At 44.3% G+C, this 26,346-nt stretch overlaps 1 protein-coding gene across 1 annotated transcript in view; it reads right to left on the bottom strand.

Moving 5' to 3' along the window:
* The window catches only part of GALNT2 (polypeptide N-acetylgalactosaminyltransferase 2), a 96,335-nt gene that overhangs the window by 50,308 nt on the left and 19,681 nt on the right, over positions 1 to 26,346 (bottom strand). The window contains exon 3 of the mRNA XM_010839945.1: positions 22,927 to 23,080. Within this exon, the coding sequence (XP_010838247.1) occupies positions 22,927 to 23,080 (154 nt within the window). The remainder of the gene's footprint in view (positions 1 to 22,926; positions 23,081 to 26,346) is intronic.

The following is a 26,346-nucleotide window of genomic DNA, read 5'->3' on the forward strand; positions in this document are numbered from 1 at the left end:
TTTCTTCATATTCCAATTCTCACATCCATACATGACTACTGGAAAAACCATAGCCTTGACTAGATGGACCTTTGTTGGCAAAGTAATGTCTCTGTTTTTTAATATGCTGTCTAGGTAGGTCATAGCTTTTCTTCCAAGGAGCAAGCATTTTTTAATTCCATGGCTGCAGTCACCATCTGCAGTGATTTGGAGCCCCCAAAAATAAAAGTCGGCCACTGTTTCCCCATCTATTTGCTATGAAGTGATGGAACCGGATGCCATAATCTTCGTTTTCTGAATGTTGAACTTTAAGTCAACTTTTTCACCCTCCTCTTTGACTTTCATCAAGAGGCTCTTCAGTTCTTTGCTTTCTGCCGTAAGGGTGGTGTCATCTGCATATCTGAGGTTATTGATATTTCTCCCGGCAATCTTGATTCCAGCTGTGCTTCATCCAACCCAGCATTTCACATGATGTACTCTGCACATAAGTTAAATAAGCAGGGTGACAATATACAGCCTTGACATACTCCTTTTCCTATTTGGAACCAGTCTGTTGTTCCATGTCCAGTTCTAACTGTTGCTTCTTGACCTGCATACAGATTTCTCAGGAGGCACATCAGGTGGTCTGGTATTCCCATCTCTTTAAGAATTTATTTTTTAAGAATTTTCCACAGTTTGTTGTGAAAAACAAATTAGCAAAGCTAAGGATCAAGTCTTGGACCATGATCAACTCAGGTGTGGTAATGAGTATCCTGTGGCCTACTGGGGAGAGAGGCAGCAGGCCTGCTTTTTCCCAGGTCGTCACCACCACCACCATCATGGTTATGTCTGTGAGATATCGTAAACATAAAATCTAGAAGATGTTATACAAGCACCTAAGCACCCTCCACTCCATTTTTTCAAATCTTAATACTCTGCAACACTGGTACCTGATTAAGATTTTTTAAATGAAATAAAACTCGACATGTAATAGTTAAAGTCCTGGTACATCTTTCCTACCTCAAATCCCATCATCACCAATGGTAACACTACCCTAAGTTTGGTTCATCAGTATTCCTCAGTATTTCTTCAACAAACCACGTGTGTGTGTGTGTGTGTGTGTGTGTGTGTGTGTGTGTGTTGCTCAGTTGTGTCTGACTCTTTGTGACTCCATGGACTGTAGCCCACCAGGCTCCTCTGTGCATGGGATTCTCCAGGCAGGAATACTGGAGTGGGTTGCCATTTCCTTCTCCAGGGGATCTTTCCGACCCAGGGATCAAACCCAGGTCTCCCACATTGCAGGCAGATTCTTTGCAGTCTGAGCCACTTCATAAATAGAATGGAGTATTGTGTTGTGCATGGCTGACACTGCACTGTGGCTTGCTTTCTCCACTTTTGGGAATGTACCTGCTTTGACACACGTGGCTCTGTTTCATTCACACCCACTGCCGCACAGCTGTCTCTTGCAGGAACACACCACATCCAATCCCTTTCTGCTGACAGTCAATCTCTCTGTTAGGAATAACGCAGTCGTGGATACTGTCCTTTTGCATGTGTGAGAAAGTTTCTCTGCATCATTTGCCTGCAGACGACTCCTAGTCACAGATTTATGCTATTCAGCAAGCTGATCTTCGAAGGCTGTTCCCAGCTTTACCCCACCCACAAGGGCAGCATTCACAGTGCTCCAAATTCTCACCATCCCGATAGCATCAAATTTTGCCCACCAGATAGATATGAAATAGCTTCTTAGTATTCTAATTTTCTTTTCCCTGTTTACTAGACAGGGCATATATCTTTTCATATGTTTATGAGCTGATTATTAAAAACCCCCTTCTAAAATATTATCCCAGGGCCACAGTTTAAAAAATCAAAATTAAAAAGTATGTTTGATGGAATACATCTTAAACACAATAACAGGATCTGCCACAGACTTGGAGAAGATTTTTGTGGTACTTATGGCTGACAGAGGATATATCTGGAATATATAAATTCCTCTCATCGAATAATAATGAGGTAAAAACCTAACAAGTAATGGACAAAGAATATGAGCAACCATTTAACAGAAGAAACAATCTAGTCAGTTCACAGGCCACTGCTGGCCATGGCTGGAGTCCGTGGACTGTGCACTCAGAAACCTAACTGAGCTCTCTTAGTCCTGAGAATCTGTATATTCTCTTGGATTTTCCACCCATTGATTCATCCACATTTTGTCCTTTTCTTTACACCACTTCTACATTTACAGTTCTTGTCTCAATAAGGCACTGTTTATGGCCTGCAATGCAATATGCAATAAAAAAAGGTAGTAGAGAACATCTCATCTTCAAAGTGAATGCAATTCAATTCTCATAAGGCATCATGTTTGCCATAGACATTTTACAGATACCTTTAATCTAGTAAAGTAATGCTCAAAATTCTCCAAGCCAGGCTTCAGCAATACATGAACTGTGAACTTCCAGATGTTCAAGCTGGATTTAGAAAAGGCAGAGGAACCAGATATCAAATTGCCAACATCTGCTGGATCATCAAAAAAACAAGACAGTTCCAGAAAAACATCTATTTCTGCTTTATTGACTATGCCAAAGCCTTTGACTGTGTGGATCACAATAAACTGCAGAAAATTCTGAAAGAGACAGGAATACCAGACCACCTGACCTGCCTCTTGAGAAATCTGTATGCAGGTCAGGAAGTAACAGTTAGAACAGACTGTTTCCAAATAGGAAAAGGAGTACATCAAGGCTGTATATTGTCACCCTGCTTATTTAACTTATATGCAGAGTACATCATGAGAAATGCTGGGTTGGAAGAAGCACAAGCTGGAATCAAGATTGCTGGGAGAAATATCAATAACTTCAGATATGCAGATGACACCACCCTTATGGCAGAAAGTGAAGAAGAACTGAAGAGCCTCTTGATGAGAGTAAAAGAGAAGAGTGAAAAAGTTGGCTTAAAGCTCAACATTCAGAAAACTAAGACCATGGCATCTGGTCCCATCACTTCATGGCAAATAGACGGGGAAACAGTAGAAACAGTGGCTGACTTTATTTTGGGGGCTCCAAAATCACTGCAGACATTGACTACAACCACAAAATTAAAAGATGCTTACTTCTTAGAAGAAAAGTTATGATCAACCTAGATAGCATATTCAAAAGCAGAGACATTACTTTGCCAACAAAGGTCCGTCTAGTCAAAGGCTATGGTTTTTCCAGTAGTCATGTATGGATGTGAGAGTTGGACTGTGAAGAAAGCTGAGCACTGAAGAATTAAAGCTTTTGAACTGTGGTGTTGGAAAAGACTCCTAAGAGTCCCTTGGACTACAAGGAGATCCATCCTAAAGGAGATCAGTCCTGAGTGTTCATTGGAAGGACTGATGCTGAAGCTGAAACTCCAATACTTTGGGCACCTGATGCGAAGAACTGACTCATTGGAAAAGGCCCTGATGCTGGGAAAGACTGAAGATAGGAGAAGAAGGGGACGACAGAGGATGAGATGGTTGGATGACATCACCGACTCAATGGATGTAAGCTTGGGTTAACTCTGGGAGTTGGTGATGGACAGGGAGGTCTGGTGTGCTGCAGTCCATGGGGTTGCAAAGAGTCGGACATGACTGAGCGACTGAACTGCATTTAATCAGATTAAGGAAAGTCCAAGTGCCAAATAAAGTTTATGATTTTTTCCCTTGCATCTATTAAGAAGATCATATAGCTCTCCTCCTTTAATCCTTTGAGAAGGAATATTATATTAATATATCTCATGTTGTTCTATCATTTTTGTATTCATAAATGAAACTCCACTTGGCTATGATTTTTTTTAATAGAGCAATATTAGATACACTGGTACTTGGTTTCCAATTTTTTGACTCTATAATCATAATAGTAGCTGGTCTACAATGTTCTGTTCTTCTACTTTCTTTTTCCAGTTTCACAAGAAGGTATTCGTGCCCTCAAGAAGCAAACAAGGCAGCTTTCCCTCTTTTTCTAGAAATTCTCTAAAATAGTTTGTGTTCTATGCAAACCCACTAGAGTGGGAAGAATTCAGGGAAGATAAACTTCTTACTGTTGAAAAGATCTTTCATGGCTTGTATTCATATTTTTCTATTTCTTGAATAACTCTGGTAATTTCCACATTCCTAGAAAACTAAGCATTCCATTAAATTTTCAAATTTGCATAAAAGTGTACCCACAGTTTTCTTATAATCTTCATAAACTCTACTCTGTCTATAGTTATGTCTGCTCTGCTCTTCTATTCCTAACATTATTTAATCATGGTTTTTACATTTATCAGTATTCTTCGAGATTTCTAATTTTTGAAAATCAAGCTTTATATAATCCTGTTTCTTATTTTTAGAGTTTATTCAATTTTTCTTTCTCCTTCATTATTTCCTTTCTTCTATTTTGAGGTTTACCCCATCATTTGTGTGTGTGTGTTTGCCTTTTTGAGTCACAGATCTGTCTTACAGTTTAAAAGTCCAACCAGACTATCACTGGAGAAGCAAAGGCAGTTCTGTACACAACCGAGAGGAGGGTGGGGTGAAAGAGGAAGAGGTGCCTGGAGGTGTAATGACTAGCTCTAACGCTGCAAGAGTCATGTGGTGCCTGCCTTGGTCCTGTGCCAAGGTATACATGCAGGTGGTGCCTGGGGAGATGGACAGCAAAGATAGCACTGGGCTGCTCTGAGCGTCGTCTCTCCAGCAGGCAGAGCTCCTGGAAAGGTGCCAGTCTCCACGTGCACTCTTGGTCCAGGTGAGACAAGCCAAGACAGACTGTGTCGGGGTCAAGCCCAGGTGGCAGGGCCAGGGGTTTCAAAAAACAAAAGAACCGATCAAAATATACTGTCAGTTCCCAGGCCCTCTGCCTCTGCTTGTACGTGGAGGTGCGCGTGTGTAGGGTCCTACCACACAGAGCCTGGGATGCAGGCTGTGAATAGCAGGTGACCCAGCTGAGGCCCCGAAAGTATCTTCTGTCCTCTGCCCTCGCCCACAGGGAACACATTTTCTATTCAAAGGAAGGAAGAGGCAGGTCTGCTGTTTGAGTTGACTGCGTCCTGGCAGTGGGCACAGCTGTCCCCACGGGAGCTGGAACTTTCAGTACAAGCTGTGCAGCTGAAGCCACTCGCCCATCCCATCTGGAGCCAACCATGGGCTGGGCATGCTCCTCATCAGGACCCACTGTGCTCTGGGGCCAGGTAGCTGTCCTGGCATGGTCTCACGGGCATCACTCACAGAAAGTGAGTGCCAGACTCTCCCAAAAGCAGGTCGTCAACATGCAGACACCTTGGCTCTGCCCACATAAGTAGGTCTGGGTGATGCCTAGGAATCTGAGTTTTAGAAGCTCCCTCCTGGCCGTGAAGCAGTGCACCAAGAGAGCCCTGGGCCCTGCAGAAGACGGTGGGAGCCACAGCTGGAACCTGGATTCACAGCAAGGCACCCTGAACTCAGACCGGCCCTCCCTCCAGCCCCAGGGCAGGGAGAGACCTTAGAGCCTCAATCCCAGGAATTTTGACTTCAACACATCCTGAACAAGGGGTCAGCTTCACACTGCCATCTCCGCAGTGCATTTGCTCCAAGGGGCTAGGGAGGCCAGAGGGTAAAATGGGAGTTGGAAATGGGATTTACAAAAGCAGGAAGGTAAAAAAGAGGGCTAACAGCTGTTGCATAATGTTCATTTCATTAAAATACACTCTTAATAATCCTTCAAGCAGTGATAATGACATGATATTCCACCTAATCAACTAATTTCTGATCAGTCCTAATAGCTAGAGGGCTTATTCTATACAGGTCTTTTAAAATGGAAAAGAATCAAATCCAAAGGTATTTTAAAACCTCTGCAGGACCCAGCTGAAATTAAGCTTCTTAAAAATCCAGTTGGCAGGGGATCTGAATTAGCCCTGGATCGTGGCAGGTCTGTCTCACTCTGAAGTTTTCAGTCCAAAGCACCCCAGTGCTTCACCTGAGTGTTCTCATACCTTGCGCTGCGTCTGACCACAGGAGTGTGTTCTTATACCAAGAACGAGAAGGTGTCTGAAACCCTTCTCGAGACACCAGAAGCGAGTCTGTTGTGTTTACCACTCTCCCTTTGAAGTCCTCTGATCCCCTGGAAAAGCCAAGCATTCCAGAGGTGAAAGGGTAGCAGACGGTCCATGAGTACAGACTCCTCACTGAAGACGCTGCAGCAGAGCCATGGAGAACACACGCTGCCCAGAACACACAGGTCCTCTCCCGGCCCCGAGGGAGTGCATGTCAGGCTTCTATTTGCTGCTTTCAGCCAGGGCCTTTAGGAGAAAGCAAACTATTTTCTCATTCAAAGAGTATCACCTGCCCTTTACTGCCTCCAGTTTTACAGATACTAAATTTTAACTGAGAACTTTTTCAAGGGTGAAGAGCTACTGAACATTGAGAAAATAACAGCCCTGGATGAAGCCCTTTGAGGTTCTTATCCTTCCAAGTGCACTTCAGGCAGGACCTCCTGTTCATGGCTGGGGAAGTCAGAGCAGAGAGAAAGCAAGCTTGAACTTCTTACCCCTTCCGATGCAGGGAGCCACCCTCTCGGGATGAGGGTGCACACCGTTTATCAGAGAGTGAGAGCTGTGGGTCCCCACCTGTTCCACAGACACAGGTCACCTCCACCTTCCTCCCGGACTCAAGTTTCCAAGTTTCTCTTTGCACTGCTCTGTGAAAAGACCTGCTCCCTGCTGTCTTGGGGTTGATCATGTGAGCTCCTCCTGGCTTTAGTCAGACAACCGGCTTTCTTCTCTGTCCTGCATCCTTCTCTTTCAATCCTCCCCCCAAATTCGGGTCAAATAATCGCTGGGACTGGAGGGATGGCAGATTCAAGTGCACAGACCTTGTTGTGGTTCTGACTTTTAAGGACACTGACGTTGTCACAGAAGATGCTTTTGGGTACTTTTCAAAGACAGTTAACTCTATGTTTTTGCTTGTTGTACAAAGATAAAATTTTCACCTACTTCCTCACAAGGATGAAAGGCAAACAGAAGAGTTTTGTAACTGGAAGCAGAACCTTCCTTGCCCCAGCCCATCAGGGTTTCACACAAATAACCAAACGAATACCCAGCACTTGGCTTGAGATGACCTGTTCCCACCCTCTCCAACCAAAGCTAGGGTGGTATCTTGTTTCCTTAGACCTTGCTCATGTCAAGTGTAACAGCATCCTTTTGGAATCTTGGGGGAAAAAATTAATTTCTAATTAATGGCAGAATGATGGTATGTTACGGTAAAGGATGATGAAGTTATCTGATTCCTGCTTCCTGACACTGACAGTTACTGCGTCTATGCTCAGAACTTCTGACTGCAATGTCGTGGAGTCTCTCTTGTGCACGCCTGAAAAAGGGCACAACCATCTTGGTAACACAAAAGTCACACCCCTCTTGCTCCCTTCTTATAGAGCTTGTTTTGGGCAAACTGCCAAGCCCTAGAGATGAGTTCTGCTTGGCCAAAGACACACCCCTTTCCCTAGCCTCCACCATGATCACCAATAACCATGACTTAGTTCTGGTTAACGAATAGTAACAGAAAGTCTGCTGGGGGGATTCCAGAAAAGATGTACTTTGCTGATAAAAGCAGACAGTCCCTAAAGAAAAGACTATTTTGGACCCCTTTGCTTCCTGCCTTGAAAGTAATTATGATGCATGGAGCTATGGCAGCTTTCCTGAAACTATACAAGGCAAAAAAGATGAGGCAGAAAAACAAAACAAAACAAAAAGGCAGAGAGACAAATCACTGGTGTTTCTAAACAAGAAAAAGGATTTAAGTGCATATGAATATGATATTATACCAATATACTTGAAAACCAAGTGGCATTTATAATAAGCTATAAGTTATCAAAATTAATTCAAGTGAAGCACAGGAAAATTTACCATGTGTCAATATCCATAAAGGAATTTTAAGTTATCCAAGGATTACACTGATTCAAACAAAAACAGGTCTAGGTTTAGACGACTTTTTACAGGTGAATTTCAAGAAACTCCTTTTCCTTTATAAATAAGTTTTTCTTAAGCATCTTTTTTTTTTTACACATATGTTCTAAATTCATTTTATAAAGTTAGCATAAGTGTAAAGCCAAAGCCAGATGAAGGGAGGAAGAGGGAAGGGAACAGAGGAGACCATGGATAATTTCAATCAGGAATCTTAATTCAAGACCCCAAATAAAATACCAACCAAATTCAGCAATTTACTGATAAAATTCTGGTAGATTCTCAGAACTAAATAATGTACTGACTTTTAAAAATATACTTCCTTTCAAATGAATGGGCAAAGAGGTTACAAAAAAAATACTCACCCCAATACCGTTAGCATTAAAGAAGTAAAGAAACAAACTCCACTCCCATCAGCAGAGAACTAGATAAACAGAAGAGCAAATATACAAAGCCATTTAATATGAACACTAGATTCAAAATGTTTTCTGTGTATCACTGAGTGAAAAAAGTAGACTGCCCAACAGCAACTGCAGTGTTGTGCAGTTTATACCAAACGGTATGCATCTAGCTACTGGAAGACACAGGAGACACGTCAGGAAGGATCCCTTAGCAGCTTTCAAATATCCCACCTGGCAGTGGTAACTATGGTCACCAGGCTGCACAGCACATCCCCAGAACTTATCTATCCTACAACTGGAAGTTTGTAACTTGTGATTACCTTTATCCAATTCCTCCACCTTCTACCTCTGCCTCTGGGAGCCAAATCTGATGAGGTTTTTAGTTCACATGTAAGTGAGATCATATAGTATTTATTTCTCTTCATCTGAATTATCTCACTTAGCAAAATGCCTTCAAGATCCATCCATGTAGTCACAAATGGCAGAATTCCCTTCTTTTTTATGGCTAGATAACTTTCCATTGTACATGCATGTGTGTGCAAGTAGGTAACATCCATTCATCCCTCAGTGGGCACTGAGGTTGCTTACATGTCTTAGAAAGAAAGTGTTAGTCACTCAGTTGTGTCCAATTCTTTGAGACGCCATGGACTGTAGTCCGCCAGGCTCCTCTGTCCGTGGAATCCTCTAGGTAAGAATACTGAAAGTGAAGTGAAGTGAAAAATACTGGAGTGGCTGCCATTTCCTTCTCCAGGGGATCCCCCCAATCCAGGGATCAAACCCGAGAGTCCTGCATTGCAGGCAGATTATTTACTGTCTGAGCCACCAGGGGGCTTTCCACGTCTTGGCTAATATAAATAATGCTGCAGTGAACACGGAAGTGCAGATTATCTCTGAGACAGTGATTTCATTTCCTTTGGAGATATACCCAGGAGTGAAATTGCTGGGTGGCATGGTATCAACAGTTTCATTTTTTATTTTTTGAGGAACCTCCACACATTTTCCACAGTGGCTACACCAATTTACTTTCCCACCAACAGTGCACAAGGGTTCCCTCTTCTCCACATCCTCACCAACACTTGTTATCTGTTATCTTTTTCATGATAGTCAATCTAACAGGTGTGAAGTGATTATCTCACTGTGGTTTGACTGGCATTTCCCTGACGATTACTGATGCTGAGCACATTTTCATGCACCCGTTGGCCATCTTACCAACAGGAACATGAAACAGGTATCTTTACCTTCTTTGGAAAAATGTCTCTTCCTGTTGTGGTCCTTTGCTTACCTTTTGATAACCTTTGATTATTACTTTTGCTGTTTATATGAGTTCTTTAAATACGATGTGCTAACGTGTCCTCCCTCCCATTCTGTAGGCTGGCCTTGCACTTCACCAGTTGTTCCTTTTGCTGTATTAACCACCATTTATTACTGAACCCTTGACCTTGATCCCTACACATCTGATCCCCATATTTGTTTTCTCACTATTGCATTTAACACTGTCTTATTCCATATAATCTGATCATTTGTTTCACTCTCTTCTATTTTCACTCCCCTGACATAAGCTCTAAGAAGGCAAAAACAATTTTGTATCAGTTTTGTTCATTGCTCTTTCCCTGGCGACCTGTCACAAGGCAAGCACTCAAATCCTTACTGAATGAATGCAGAAATGCAAGAGTCAAAATAAATCAACAATGAATAGTATAAAAATTTGAATCTAAGTACAATATTCCTACTGGAATATTTTCTTCTTTTAATAGGCTTGAATTTTCACAGACATGAATTTTTCTCTTTCTTTCATCATTGTCAGATGGGGAAATCATGGTTGATCCAATGTACTTAAGATGAATATTATTCTAAGTCTGTACTTTTGATTTTATAGATTGAAAGGGAATCTGGGTTCTCACAGATTCCATCACTAGCACTTAACAGCCAGAGTATGTGTGGATGGGCCAGTTCCAAGGGCAAGCAGGCGGATGTTTGGGGGTAAGCGTGTGGGTACACCCGCGGACAACACTGCTGCTTTCAAGCTCATCAGAAAAGTTAAAAGAATCCCTGGAATCTGCAGCCTAAATGACAAACAAAGTTATAACACATTTTATAATATTGGGGTTATTTCCTAAAATATTCAAGACTTCCATTGAAAAGGATTTTTTCCCCCAATTGTTTCATGGTTCCATGGTGATGGTGAAGCAACTCATTTAAAAGTGTGGCTGAAACAGGATGGGTTTTGTTCAGACCCACTGATTCATCTCATTTACAAAGCAACACTCTGCTGACTCCATTTTAATTGCCCTGATTTCTTCTGAAACAGGTGGGACTGCTGTTTCAAAGTGGTTTCTCCAACTGCTTTTGGTCAATAATGAAACACTCCAATGTTGTGCTACAGCGAGAAGACCCAGGTGCCCCTCAGTGTCACACGTGGGAAGCTGAGCAACTGCCCTCCACACCACACTCACATCAGGAGCACTCGAAGCCAGCTGCACACACTCACACGCCACTAGGCGCAGACAACAACAACATCATATCCTGTGTTTGTACTGCTGTTTGCAGTTTATGAAATTCTTTCATAGACATCTGAGCCTAAGAAAAATTGTAGCTAAGAAATCCAGGGTTTAAAGAGATTATTTCAACCTTAGTCTGACAGTAACAGAAGCTACACCTCCCAACTTCAAGTCCACTCTATTTTTATGTACTCTCTTTTGGGACAGACATTGCTGCTTAAAACAAAATTTATGAACTGTGAACTTCCCACTGAATTTAGTTCCAAATAGAACACTCAGCTTTTTCTTGCTCTCGGTGATAGTAAAAAGTTGCTTGTTGTAGATCAACCTACCCACTGAAAGCAACTAGAAATTCTGGATGAAACACATCAAAAACATTGATTTGAAGGAACTGGAGATCGAAAAGGCATCTGGGTTCTCGATCTAGCCAGGTGCTGTAGGGCCAGGTTCTCAGAAGGAAGAGGAGTCCTGGGAGTAAGTCCAACACTCTCTGATCCTCCTCCCCCAGGCAGTGCGGAGCCAAGAGGCTGAACGAGCCAGGAGGAGAGATGGAGCTGCAGGTGGCATGGGGCTGGGGGGCCAGACTGGAGTCAAGTCCATAAGGAAGAGGGCCTCTGACTCACAGCCCGGACTCCCAGGGAGAATCCCAGTGGGCTGCTGCGCAGGAGCACAGAGATCTGGATGCTCGCCAGCTCTCTCACAAAAGACCGAACTCCAGCTCTGTTTCAGCTCAATTCCAGACTCAAGGCAATCTGCCCCATTCTAAGTGCCTGCCAGAGAGCAAAACTAGATCCTCTTCAGAGGAAGAAAACCTCAGCTACAGACTGTAAATATCTCCATATCTGTTCATACACAGCAAAATGTAATAACTGAAATTAAAATTAAATGGGTGGGTTTGAAAGCAGAATAGATTTCCAAAGCAGGGAAAAGAATTAGGGGGCTGGAAGGCAGGCCAAGAGAATTATGTCCAGACTGAAGCTCAAGGAATGAAAAAGAACTAAAAAATATAGAAAATAGCATAAGAGGGACACAGGACATGCAGAAATATCTAACAAAGATGTAGTTAGAGCCCAGAGGGAGTGGGGAGAGAAGATGGGGCACAAGAAAAACAGACACAGTACAAAGCTGGAAGATTCAGGGATGAGCAGAAACTCTGGCCATGTTCAACACGATGACAGGGTGGGGAGCAGTCTAATGAGACCGCTGAAGCCAAAGACAAATATCCTCAAGGCAGCTAGAGAACACAGTCAAGATGCCTTCAAAAAGCAATGATAAGACTAACAGCTGATATTCCACCAGGAAGAATGGAGGCCAGAAGACAAGTGAATGGTGAAGTAAAAGTTCAGAAAGTAACTGTCAACCTGGGCATCTCTATTCAGTGAAAACACTCTTCAAAAATGAAAATGAAATAAAGATTTTTTTCAGATAAAATGAAAGGACAGATTTCATTGCCAGCAAATTGGCACAGAAAGAAATACTCACAGAAGCTATGAGAACTGAGGAAACCGTACCAGGTGGGAAAATGAAAAGATAAAATGAGGGAAAATGGAAATATCAATATGCAGATAAATCCAAAGGATATTTGCTGTAAAAAACCAATTTACGATATCCAGTAGGGTTTGCACGTAAATAAGGAATTAAACCAAATGACAATAATGCATCAAAGGGAGTGGAGGGGAAGTGGTCTGTGCCTTGTCCAGGAGGAAATGAGAGTATTCATTTATGTTAGATTCTAATTGCCAAGTTAATGGTGCGGAAAATACTTAGTCCAAAGGAAGCATGAAAGGAGAGGAGAAGAAACACGGAATGGGTGGAAAGAATAGAACCCATCAGAAGAACAGAACCAGATGGTGAAACCATAGTGGTTTTTTTTTTTTAAGTTATAGTTTTGTCCAGATATATGCCCATGAGTGGGATTGGTGGATCATATGGCAACTGTATTTTAGTTTTTTGAGAAAATTCTGTACTATTTTCCATAGGGGCCACACAAACCTACATTCCCACCAACAGTGTAGGAGGGTTCCCTTTTCTCCACACCCTCTCCAGCGTTTGTTATCTGTAGACTTTATATGATGGCAAATTTGACCAGTGTGAGGTGGTACTTCACTGTAGTTTTGATTTGCATTTCTCTAATAATTAGTGACATTGAGTTTATTTTCATGTATCTGTTGGCCATCTGTATGTCTTTTCTGAAGAAATGGTCTATTCAGGTTTTCTGCCCATGTTTTGATTGGCTCCTTTGTTTTTTGTTGTTGAGTTGTATGAGCTGTTTGCGTATTTTGGAAATTAAGCCCTTGTCGGTCACCTTATTTGTAAATATTTTTCCCTACTCTTTGGTTGTCTTTTTGTTTGTGGTTTCTTTTACCATACAGGAGCTTCTAAGTCTGATTAGGTCCCATTTGTTTATTTTTGCTTTTGTTTCTATTGCCTTGGGAAACTGACCTAAGAAAACACTGGTACGATTTATGTCAGAGAGTGTTTTTGCTGCGTCTTCATCTAGGAGTGTTACGGTGTCATGTCTTAAGACATTTTGAGTTTCTTCTTGTGTATGGTGTGAGGGTGTGTTAAAACTTCATTGATTTACATGTGGCTGTCCAGCTTTCCTAACACCACTTGCTAAAGAGACTGTATTTTCCCACTGTATATTCTTACCTCCTCTTGCCGAAGATTGACTGAGTGCAGCTGTATGGGTTTATTTCTGGGGTCTCTATTCTGTCCCACTGATCCACGTTTGTTTTTGTGCCAATACCACGTTGTTTTAATTCTTGTGGCTTTATAGTTATGCCTGAAGTCTGGGAGGGTCATGCCTCCTGCTTTGTTTTTTCTAGGATTGCTCTGGCAATTCTGGGTCTTTTATGGTTCCATACACATTTTAGAATTATTTGTTCTTGTTTTATGAAAAATGTCATAGGTAATTTGGTTTGGAGAACATTAAATCTGTAGATTGCTTTGTGTAGGAAAGTCATTTTATTAGTAACAATATTCTTTCAATCAAAGAGCATGGGATACCTTCCCATTTCTTTGAATCAGCTTCCATTTCCTTTAATAATGTTTTGCAGTTCTCAACATATGTCTTTTAGGTCCGGTTTATTGCTAGGTATTTTATTTTTTTGGATGTGATTTTAAAGGGGGTTTCTTTCTTTCTTTCTTTTTACATTTCCTTTCTGATAGAACACTGTTAGTGTAAAGACTTCCAAATGTTAACCTTGTATCCTGCTACTTTGTTGTGTTTCTCAGTTCCAGTAGTTTAATGTGGAGTCTTTAGGATTTCCTATATATAGTACCATGTCATCTGAATATAAATGACAATTTTACCTCTTCCCTTCCAATTTGGATAGCTTTTATTTCTTTTTCTTGTCTGATTGCTGTGGCTAGGACTTCCAATACTATGTTGATTAGAAGCAATGAGAGTGGGCATCCTAGTCTTGTTCCAGATTTCAGCAAGAAGGCTTTCTCAGCTTTTCATAGGTGAATATTATATTGGTTGTGGCATGTTTGTCATAAATGGCTTTTATTATGTTGAGAAATGTTTCCTCAGGCCCAGAGTATTCTTTATTTGAGATACACATAAGGCCTGAAATGATCCTAAAGGAAGAACATATAAAGGGCAAAAGACAGTGGTCCTGGTGCTAAAAACTTGGAGTTGGTTTCATGAAAACACTAAAAATAAAAACAAATGAACAGAAAGCAAAGGGACAGGTGAGAGGCAATGGCATGGCTTTGGTTTGAATCTGGTGCTCAAGATGCAAGTCAGGCCTCACGAGGAGTTGGGGGTGGGGGTTGAAGCAAAGCACCTTGCAGCTGGCCTCCTCTGGCTGCCTGGCTGCTCAGCATCCGCACCTGCCCGCCTCCCATGCCGGGGCAGGGGGGGGTCACACTGACGGCACACAGGCAGCAGCCTCACCGCCCCCAGTGTGCAAGAACATTTCAGGGGAACGGAAACAGTGCGTTCTGCAATTACACTGCCCTGAGAACCTGAGGCTGGAAAAAAGGGACAAAAACCTTGGTTTTTCTCAATTTCTCAGGATTCTGTCAGTATGTGTCCAGCTAGGAAAACGATGTCTCAAGCTACCAACACCCAGCTCTTCCTGCATTCAGCCCTCATGCCTGAAAACTGGCAGCAGAAAAGACAGCTGTGCAGGGCAGATGGTGAGGCACCGAGTCTAGAACATGGGACTGTGTGCAGGAACCTGGCACCCAGAGCTCTATCCCTTCCCCTCACTGCCTGCCCCTTGCCCACCATGTGTGATGCCAGGCAGGTGATCCTGCCCTACAGCAGTAGTCAGCTCTCCCGCCTGCTGCATGGACTGGAATAAACCACACAACACAATAATTGTTAACAGCTAAGACTTGTGGGGGAAGGGCTCTAGACAGGGAGGTGCCTGGACAGAGGTCTCAGGGACTTGCATATGATGTCACCTGGAGAAGGTGACATTTGCTGACTCAGACGAAGTAAGATGTAGCATGTAAAAGGCTGGGCACAGGCCAGGACGCCCTCACAATGCCCAACAATGTGTTGTGGTTACTGTTGGACAGGCTTTTAAGTCCCACTGTCACACTACACCCAGCCCTGCCAGTCATAAATGCCAATGAGGCCGCTGAAACCCAGAGCATGCAATAGGCCCAGCTCTGAGAAGCCAGCCCTATCCACCAAGACCTGCCTACAGGGACCCACAGCGTCAGAGGGGGTCCACCAGGCCCCTGGCTGACCCTTTGAATGGAGAGCAGCTGGCAGCAGCCATGCCAGAGACTTGGTTGTGTACGCTTATAAAATGCCACTTTCGTAAGAAAAATGTGATATGAAACAAAGCCTTGGGCCCCGGAAATGAGAGACCCTCCCATACCCACTGATGAGCAGAAATGCCCTTCGGAGCTGGGCTTCCTCTTGTTTCTCCAGATCTCTTGCCTCCTAAAAATAAGACTGAATCTCACAATAACTGCCTTCAGAGCTTCATGCCAAGCTGCTGAGTTTACCCTGAGAACGCTTCCTTGGCTTCAGCAATGTTTACTCTTTCCAATAACAATGAGAAGTCTGGAGGGTATCCCTCCCACAGCCCTTAATCCTGATTAGCCACTCTCCTAAGACAACCGAATGCAACCCTGACATGCCACCAGAGCAATGAACACAGCCCATTACTGTAGTGCTAGCCCGCTGGTTGAAACTTTCTTAAAAAAAAAAAAAAAAATAGCCTCTCAGGAGCTCTGATCTCTGTTTGGGCTGCATTAAAGCCAGACATTTTAAGAGTGGTCAAAACAAAGTTCTTTAAAAACAGAAAAACCAAGTCCTTTAGTGATTCTTAAACAAAGCAAAAGCTTACAACTGTAATTTATAAACTGAATCAACACACTTTGTCCTTGATGGAAAGGCTGCCAGAAAACCCATCAGGTGTGTGACGTGGATGAAATTCTCTCCCATAGAAGGACCCTCATGGGGTCATGGTTGGGCTGCTCTAGTCTCAGGAGCAATACTTCAGTTTTAGATTTTAAAAAATGCCTTAAAACCCTTCATTTTTAATTTAATGATAAAAGGGAAAGGTGTCAACACAGAAGGAAGTCTCTCATGATTTAAACTTTTGAAACCTGAAGGAATCTGCTCCTCAACTAAGTGGTTCTCCCTTTTAAGAGACTTACTGCTGCTGCTGCTAAGTCGCTTCAGTCATGTCCTACATAAATAAATAAAAGGCACAGTACTGGCTGATGTGGGAGAGAAGAAAACAAAGTAATGTTTCTCCCCAAAGGGTTTATTTGATTTCACTTATATAAACAATTTTAAAGTAAACCATCTAGAGCTCTCCCCAGCAGACAGAATGATGTTCCATACACGTCCCAGGCTCCAGTCCACTTGTATACCTCACTTCCCCATCATATGCAGCTCTGGACAAACACCAGAAAAGAGAACACAACACAAAGCCTTTCTGAGCCAGATTCTGGAAAGGCTTTCGCAGGGACAACCCTCTCCTCTCAATAGCTCTGTTCTAAAGAAGGTAGCAGAGCATCTCTGCTGGGGTCCTGGCACTGCCTGAGGTTTGAGCCCCTACAGTGCTTGGACTGGACTCCGGTCAGCCTGGGTTTTAAATTTGCTGTCAGTGTTAGATCATCCAGAGAGGGCCCTGGGCCTCTCTCCTCCTTGTGCATGTTCACTGTCTGGGGGATGATGCCCCAGCTCATGGTTTAAAATACCATCTGTGCACTCAACATTCCCAAACCGACATTCCCGCTAAGACCTTTCTCCCACACATTTCCAAACACTAACAGAACAAGTCTGTCTGCCTTGGATGCCCAATGCATCTTGGACTTAACCTGTCTGAATTTTACCTGCTGACGTGTCCCCTAGACCTACCACTCACAGTTCTTCCATCTCATGAGGGGCTTCAGCCTGAGCCACCTTGCCTGGCCATCCATCAGCCCATCCTGTTGACCCTGCCTTCAGAATATGCCCGAATCTGACCGCCTCTCACCACCTTCAATGCTGCTTCCCATGATCTTTCGTCAAGAGAGGAAAAACAGCTTCCAAAGGTAAAGGGGGGGAGAAACAAGTCATCTGAAAAGGCATCTAAAAAATCCCCATTGGTTTAATTTGCTAAGTTTTCATAATTTATTTGAAATTTCAAATAACATTAATTGAGGTAGAAAATCTTTATTTTCAACTGAGAAACTGTTCAAGACTGGGATGGGCCACCACTTTTCTAATTTCTAAGTGACTCTAAGAGTTCCAGTATGTCATATCCAGTACTTCACTCAGAGCAGGCTTTTCTACACTTCTTCCTTCATATAAATATTTTTTCTTGGCACAGTATTTGTTACACACTTAAAAAGGTAAATAAAACCTAACCCCAAAGTATAGATTTTTGTTTGTTTGGAAGGTTCTGAACTTGATTTCTTGGCTCTGCCCCAGAACACAGTAAGTAAGGGGTAGGTTATAAGTGCATCACTTTCCAGTCCTGTGAGAACCTACCACACAAGCATCATCAGCAGTTCAGCAGCTCTTACTTACTGTTTAAAAATCTCCCTTTCATCTACCTTTGTTCTTTTATAACTCTTCATATTAAATTTACTGGGTACTCACCATATGCCTGCCACTGAGCCAGGCAATTCACTCACTCAACAAATACTAAGTTTAACGAGTGCCATGAGATGTCTGAATAATAACCCCAGACACAGTCAAGTGGGCCTTAGGAAGCATCACTATGAACAAATCTAGTGGAGGTGATGGAATTCCAGTTCAGCTATTTCAAACCCTAAAAGATGATGCTGTTAAAGTGCTGCACTCAGTATGCCAGCAAATCTGGAAAACTCAGCAGTGGCCACAGGAATGGAAAAGGTCAGTTTTCATTCCAATCCCAAAGAACATCAATGCCAAAGAATATTCAAACTGTTGCACAATTGCCTCATCTCATACGCTTTATTTTTCTGGGCTCCAAAATCACTGCAGATGGTGACTGCAGTCATGAAATTAAAAGACGCTTACTTCTTGGAAGGAAAGTTATGACCAACCCAGATAGCATATTAAAAAGCAGAGACATTACTTTGCCAACAAAGGTCCGTCTAGTCAAGGCTGTGGTTTTTCCTGTGGTCTTGTATGGATGGGACAGTTGGACTGTGAAGAAGGCTGAGCACCGAAGAATTGATGCTTTTGAACTGTGGTGTTGGAGAAGACTCTTGAGAGTCCTTTGGACTGCAAGGAGATCCAACCAGTCCATTCTGAAGGAGATCAGCCCTGGGATTTCTTTGGAAGGAATGATGCTGAAGCTGAAACTCCAGTACTTTGGCCACCTCATGCGAAGAGTTGACTTATTGGAAAAGACTCTGATGCTGGGAGGGATTGGGGGCAGGAGGAGAAGGGGATGACAGAGGATGAGATGGCTGGATGGCATCACTGACTCAATGTACGTGAGTCTGAGTGAACTCTGGGAGTTGGTGCTAGACAGGGAGGCCTGGCATGCTGCGATTCATGGGGTCACAAAGAGTCGGACATGACTGAGCGACTGATCTGATGATCTGATACGCTAGCAAAAGAATGCTCAAAATTCTACAAGCCAGGCTTTAAGAGTACATGAAGTATGAACTTCCAGATGTTCAAGCTGGTTTTAGAAAAGACAGAGGAACCAGAGATCAAATTGCCAACATCTGTTGGATCATATAAAAAGCAAGAAAGTTCCAGAAAAACAGCTCCTTCTTCTTAAAGAGATGGGAATACCACATCACCTGATCTGCCTCCTGAGAAATCTGTGTGCAGGAAGAAGCAACAGTTAGAACAGGACATGAAACAATGGACTGGTTCCAAATAGGGAAAGGAGTATGTCAAAGTTGTATATTGTCACCCTGCTTATTTAACTTATATGAAAAGTATATCATGTGAAATGCCAGGCTGGATGGAGCACAAGCTGGAATCAAGATTGCTGGGAGAAATATCAATAACCTCAGATACACTGATGGTACCACCCTTATGGCAGAAAGCGAAGAACTAAAGAGCCTCTTGATGAAAGTGAAAGAGGAGAGTGAAAAACTTGGCTTAAAGCTCAACATTCAGAAAACAAAGATCATGGCATCCGGTCCCATCACTTCATGGCAAATAGATGGGGAAACAATGGAAACTTTATTTTCTTGGGCTCCCAAATCACTGCAGATGGTGACTGCAGCCATGAAATTAAAAGACACTTACTCCTTGGAAGAAAAGCTATGACAAACCTAGATAGCATATTAAAAAGCAGAGACATTACTTTGCCAACAAAGGTCCGTCTAGTCAAAGCTATGGTTTTTCCAGTAGTCACGTATGGATGTGAGAGTTGGACTATAAACAAAGTTGAGTGCTGAAGAACTGATGCTTTTGAACTGTGGTGTTGGAGAAGACTCTTGAGAGCCCCTTGGACTGCAAGGAGATCCAACCAGTCAATCCTAAAGGAAATCAGTCCTGAATATTCACTAGAAGGACTGATGCTGAAACTCCAATACTTTGGCCACTTGATGTGAAGAACTGACTCATTGGAAAAGACCCTGATGCTGGGAAAGATTGAAGGCAGGAGGAGAAGGGGACAACAGAGGATGAGACGGTTGGATGGCATCACTGATTCAATGGACATGAGTTTGAGCAAACTCCGGGAGTTGGTGATGGATAGGGAAGCCTGGCGTGCTGCAGTTTATGGGGTCACAAAGAGTCAGACATGACTGAGTGACTGAACTGAATTAAACTGAATAGCCCATGACCTTAATGAGTACATTCAGATCAACATATAAATAGGTGAGACACATGGTGTGCAGGTGGTGATGAAGATCGTGGAGAAAAATCAACCAGAGAAGTGGGTGGGGATGCTGCAGGGAGAGGCTGGGACCTCACTCCCAGGGCAGGAGGTCAAAGGAGGCGGGTCTGGAACAGAATCTTAGGGGAGGAGGAGCCAGCCTTTGGGAGTATTTCCTTTAACCCTCACAGTAACCAGATCGTAACGTCATAATGTCACAGTATTTCATAAATGACAAAGGCCACAGGATTAGGAATTGGAGAAATGGGATTTCAAACAAGGTCTTTATGACTCCCAAACCTTTGTTCTTAACCTCTACCTGCACTGCTTACAGATTTATCATAAGTAAAGACTGAATTCCACAGGCAACCATTTCCATCAGTCTACACAAAGGGAGATGCTGCAGAGTCAAAAATATGGTATTTATACAGGAATGTCAAATGCTTTAACAGCCCTCTATTAGATATGGGTTAGGGGTGGGATTCAAATCAGTAACTTAATCTCCTTAGCCTGACATTCAATAATACTGGCTGTTCTAAAGCTGAGTCTTTGCAGACAGGACGTTGGCTCAATTCCAGGCATCAAATTGACTTTGGGGAGATTTTAATTTAGCCCAAATCCAACAAACGTGGCAGGCATCCCAGCTGCTCCTTTCGCACATGCAGATGAACATGACACAGTAGCTGGAACTAAAATTAAAGCCACCTAAAACACAGCCCACTGCAGGATGAATATTCAAACATCTGTTTGGACAAACTCATATCTCAAAAACTGAAAAAATATATATAGTTTTGGGAATATTTAAGGGACTTGAGGTGGAGACAGAACTCCAGTCTGCGCACTGCTGAGCATCAGAAAGAACATCATTTTCTCTCAGCTGTGAGGAAAGGTCACGCAGGAAAACAGCTCTTAAACCAAAAAGTAAAAGAAAACTCACACCATCTCATGGATATGTCATTCTAAGTGGTCTAAGTGGTGGATTCCAGTCACCAGGAACAATTTTTGAGCTAGATTCTGCTAGAACTTGAACCTGTCTCCTGAGCTTAGGCCAAATCCCAGACTGTCTCCTAAGTAGAAGCGATGCTAACTCCTTCTGGCCTCAGCCACTGCTCCCAGCACAGGGCATGTTATAAACATTGCTCTCTATACAGTGAGGACAACCTTCATGTCCCGAGCCATGAGCTACGGGAGTGACTGGCACAGGACGGGTCCAGAGGGCTCAGTGAGCCGAGCAGTGAGAGTGGTGGGGGCGCAGGCCCCTGCGACCCTCCCCAGACATGCAGGCAGCACCACATACGACTGTGTACCAGCTTCGGGGCCTCGCACCCAGAGGCCACGGGTCCTTGAAGCCTAGCTCAGGAACTTCTATTCTAGCCAGGGTGCTTACCAGTTACCCATACTGACTCCAACCAGCAGCCCATCACAGGGGCTTAGTAAAGCTGCCTTAAACATAAATTAATAGGTTATAACAAATACTAAGCAAAGACAATCTTCTAGGCTAAATTTAGAAAAATGATGAGATTCTTAGTATCATGTACAATATATATGTTTATATACTGATCATATGTTTCATATATTATCTCTCTCACACACACAAACACACACACAACTTCCTGAGCCTGAAAGAACTGTAACTGTACACACTTGTGAGCTGCTCTGGGTATACAGAGTTGACTACAACCCAAACCCCCCTGAAATCAGGAAAGAAGAGGAAAAGCGTTAACATGTGTTCACATGGAGCCTGGTGGCTCTTGTTTCTCTCCAGCTCACTGGCCCTTCAGTACCCAGAACTGGCAGCCAGAGGCACGGAACCCCAGCTGGCACTCTGCAGGCCAAGAGCTGCCTGTCAGAGCTGGTCACTGGCCTCCTGCCTGGATGCCTACAGTTCAAGACTCTCCTAGACGTTCATTGCCTGAGTGTCCTAAATGCACTGGTCTGGAGCAGACTGTCCAAGGGCACACTGCCACGCACCTCCTCCTGCCCCCCACCTCCTGTCCTCTCCACCAGGCAGAGCAGGAGAGGTTTCTCTGCTGGGACCCCAGGATCCAAGCACGGTGTCTGCATCACAGTGGATGTGGCAGCCACGTACCTTTACATAATGGATGGACAACTCTAAAAGAAGCCTGGTGAGCAGGAAGGCCTAGCAGCATCCAGGGAAAACAGCTACCCTCCAAAAGCAGCTCCTTATTTTATAATAAAACCAGATTAACCATCTAAGGCCCCCAATGTGAACAGTGTTCCAATGAGAGACGGTTGCCAGCAAGGCTCAAAGGCACAGAGTAGCCATGAGGGTCATGTTACCACCTCTGTGGTCAGTATGACAAACACATGTTCAGGGATCTGGAGGCCTCCCATGCTGTGCCTGAGAACCCCTCGTTCCCCGAGAATCAAGGGACGGATGCAGAGCACAGCCTGTGCCCCGAGCACTTGGAGTGGGGAGACAGCCCCAGGACCCTGTTCCAAGTTTATTCTCAATTTAACTTTAACCCTGAGGTGCTGTTTCGTTCTCTTTACTGGTCTCTAGAACATTCCCAACTTTAAGCTTCCCAGTAAGCAAGACTCTTTTTTCCCAGTAAGGTTGTGAACAACAGAAAATTGTTTTGTGAATGGATTTTAAAAACGAGGGACCAGTGCACACGAGTGGAGTAACACATTTCTCCTGGTGACTCTCATGCTCTGACCAGGGGGGTCAGGAGGACTGGAACTTGACCTCAAGCAGCGCTTTCCTTCCTTGCAGGTAAAGTGTCACTGCAACATGCCTCAAACTTTTCCTAGTTTTCCGACCCTGTGAAGACAGGCACACACTGTTTTGAAGAGTTAACAGAAGAAACAAGCACCCCAACGGAAGTTACTCACTGTCAGACAGGAAGTGGTCAAGCTGGCGCCCAGCCGTGGACTGACACTTACTGGTCATGCCTAGTGTCGGGAACTGCTCTGTCCATCCGCAGCTTATCGCTCTCCACTTGGTTGAACTTGTTGCGGGCATAGGGGTCCTGCCCGGAGCGGACCATTGTCCCGCCAACGTAAGCCTCCTGGTTAAAGTCCCGCCATCGCACTTTCCCTGCAAGGAGCAGAGCAGAGAGTGTGGGATGTGGGCATGAGGGACCAGAGAGCTTGGCACATGGGCCGCGCATCAGCGTGACTTCAAGGAGCAGTGCCAGGGCTGCAGCTGATGGCAATTTGAACCAACGGGCTACCCGAGAATGGCCCGAACAAGCAGCAGTAACTGAAATGTTATAGTTTGCAATGTGAAAGTTAAAACCCAGATTTCAAGCATTTGTCCAGTGAACAGAATTCTATGCCCAAATATCCAGGAGAATGGCACCACTTACACTTCATACAAAAAGAAATACTATGCTTGTTCCACCTTCCCAGGGATTACGGTAACACCAAAAAGCACCTCAGACACGGTGACAAAGTTTCTGAACAAATGAAAGTAAGGTATCCCATCATGTGACAACACGTATCCTCCAAACACCATCAAAAGAATGCCGTGTTCCTTTCTCTATTGCAGAGATGAGGAAACTGAGATGCAGTTATATGTGACTTGTTCCAGGTTGTAGAGTAAATTTTCTATATAAAAGCCCATCCGCTTCCTGTTACAATTGTCCTGCAAGGTCAAAAGCCCCATCTCATCTCAGCTGGTTGCCATGGAAATGATGCTGGGGGGTCACAAAGGTCTGGCCTCTCAAACGGGAAAGCAATTCTAAAACCCATGAGACCTCAGACCGTGAGCAATTCTCAGTCTCTGATAAACACTGGGTTACAGGAGCCAGCCCCCTGCCTGCATTCTCTTCAGCCTAAGCTAAAATGTTTCCAGCACACGTTTTCCATGCTGACAGCCCTAGAAGTACCTATGATCCTCCACTCTCCCCACTTCTGCCTTCACCCTGGGCTCCAGCACTCCAGCCCGTCCGCCTCACCACATGAGCTCACCTCTCCCCGGCTACACGAATCAGAAGCCCTGCCAAAACCTACCCCAGCAGCACTGACCCAGAATGCAAATAGGCTGGTTCCCATTAAACTAACTTGTTTAATGGCCTGCAAACTCTTCACTGCAACAAGGAACTTGGAAGTATAGTGCCCCATCCCAAGCCAGAGAAAGGACCATCACCCAGGAGATGCTGTCTCTAGTTCTGCTTCTTGCCTGGAGAACTAGGCTCAGCAGGAAGTGGCCTGATTGGTGGGGGGTGGAAGGGGGTGTCCTGTGTATAGGGGTTGGGATCAAGGCCCCTGCTGAGTTCCTGGTCCTTCAATCCCCCTGTGCCATGAGACCTCCGAACCCCTTCTGCAATAAGGCAGCAGAGGGCTTTTGGGATGACTCACGTGGATCAGCTCTGGGGCTGGGGTGTCCCTGTCTTGGCCTCACCAGATGTTGACTATGTGCTAGGGATTTCATTGGCTCCTGCAGGTACATCAACAAAAACAGAGCTGATGCCTGCCTGTGGAAGTCATGCTCTGGGAGACTGGTGGTGGGGTGGCGGGTACAAACAAGAATATAATGACCATGCTAGCAACTGTAGCATTGAAACCTGAGCTAAGTACTCAGATAGTGAGGACTGTGGTTCTATGGAGGCATCTAACAGAGGAGCCTGGTCTAGATGTGAAGAGGGGCCAGGAGAGGCCCCCTGGGGAAGGAGCATCTGAGCTGAGATCTGAGGGACCACGGAGCAGTGGAAGAGAAGCTGTCACAAGATCCTACTGTTCTTTAGCCTCCCAAGATGGTATGACACACTCAGGAGCTCTCCTCAGTGACCCCTGCCCTCTGACACGACAGCCTTTACAGCACTCCTGGGGGCCCTGCCTGGCCTGGTGACAGCTAATTTCCCAAGGCACACACCATTTTACTGGAGACAAGTGATAAATGACCTTTCTTTTATAAAAGCTTAGCAATATATCAGAGACTGCAGGGACTTTCAAATGTATTTGACTATGACACACAGCTCACATCGTGGCCTGGACATCATGCTGTAAACACACAGAGGTGAAATGAAGGTTTCCTTCCTCGCTACCTGTGAACACATACATTCTATTGTTTCATGTGGGTGTGACTCACAAAACTGCCTCCACACTCTATCTATTGTTGTTCAGTTGCTAAGTCATGTCTGACTCTTCACAACCCCATAGATTGCAGCATGCCAGGCTTCCCTGTCCTTCACTATCTTCCAGAATTTGCTCAGATTCATGTCCATTGAGTTGGTGATGCTATCTAATCATCTTATCCTCTGCCACCCTCTTCTCCTTTTGCATTCAACCTTTCCCAGCATCGGGGTTTTTCCCGATGAGTCAGTGGGTAAAGAATCCACCTGCAATGCAGGAGACACAGGAGATGTGGGTTTGATCCCAGAGTTGGGAAGATCCCGTGGACAAGAGAATGGCAACCCACTCCAGTATTCTTGCCTGGAGAATCCCACAGCAGAGAAGCCTGGTGGGCTACAGTCCCTGGGGTCGCAAAGCAACTCAGCACACATGGCTCTACCCTCTAAGAATGTGGGTTACAGGACCAGTGATTTCTGCATTACAGAGCTGCCAGGGCTGGAGCAGGAAAAGGCAGCCAAAGCAGCGTTCTCAGAGGGAGCATGTGCCCGGGTGCAACCCCAGGCAGTAAGGCAAGAAGCAGACGTGGAGGTAACCTGGGACTGGGCAGCTAAGGCAGAGGCTGGAGAGAGTTGAAACTACAGACACTGAGTCTGAATATACTGACATAAAAAACTACACTTATAAATCACCTTGTATTTTTATCACATTTTAAAATCTTAGAGCTTTAGAATAAGAGTTTCAAAAAATTACATGAAAATTTAGTGAAATGGACCTGGCTAAGCAGAAGCAGTGGATGGAAAATACCCCACAGATATGAAACTTTTCATGAGAAAGCAGAAGACGCCAGCTTCAACACTGAGACAACAGGAAAACAGAAGAGGCACTGAAACAGCAGGAGGGGAGAAAAGGACCCTCACCCCAAGAAGGGCTGTGGAAACTGCTCGCTTGTTACAAGGGCTTCTAAAGATCTTGATGAGGAGATTCATTTCCAGCAGACAGACCTTCAAAGCTAAAGGAGGAACGGTGTGACCCCGAGCGTTGACACCTCTGGTTCCACACAAGGTGAGGCTTCCTGACAGTTCCGCCAGGCTTCCCCCGCTCCCAGCCCTCGAGCAGCCCCCCAGCCCCCTTTTGTGGACACACGCAGCCACTCAAGTCCTCCCCACTCTTCAAGGCCAAGCTCGTCTCCTGGGTCCCTGCTACACCATTTCTCCCAGGGTGAGGAATGGGCTCCTGGGGGGCATGGACAAGCCCTCTACCTTGACCCCAGCCCAGGATGGCAGTGGG

The sequence above is a fragment of the Bison bison genome, unplaced genomic scaffold, assembly GCF_000754665.1.
Source record: "Bison bison bison isolate TAMUID 2011002044 unplaced genomic scaffold, Bison_UMD1.0 scf7180017864138, whole genome shotgun sequence".
Classification (NCBI taxonomy): Eukaryota; Metazoa; Chordata; class Mammalia; order Artiodactyla; family Bovidae; genus Bison; species Bison bison.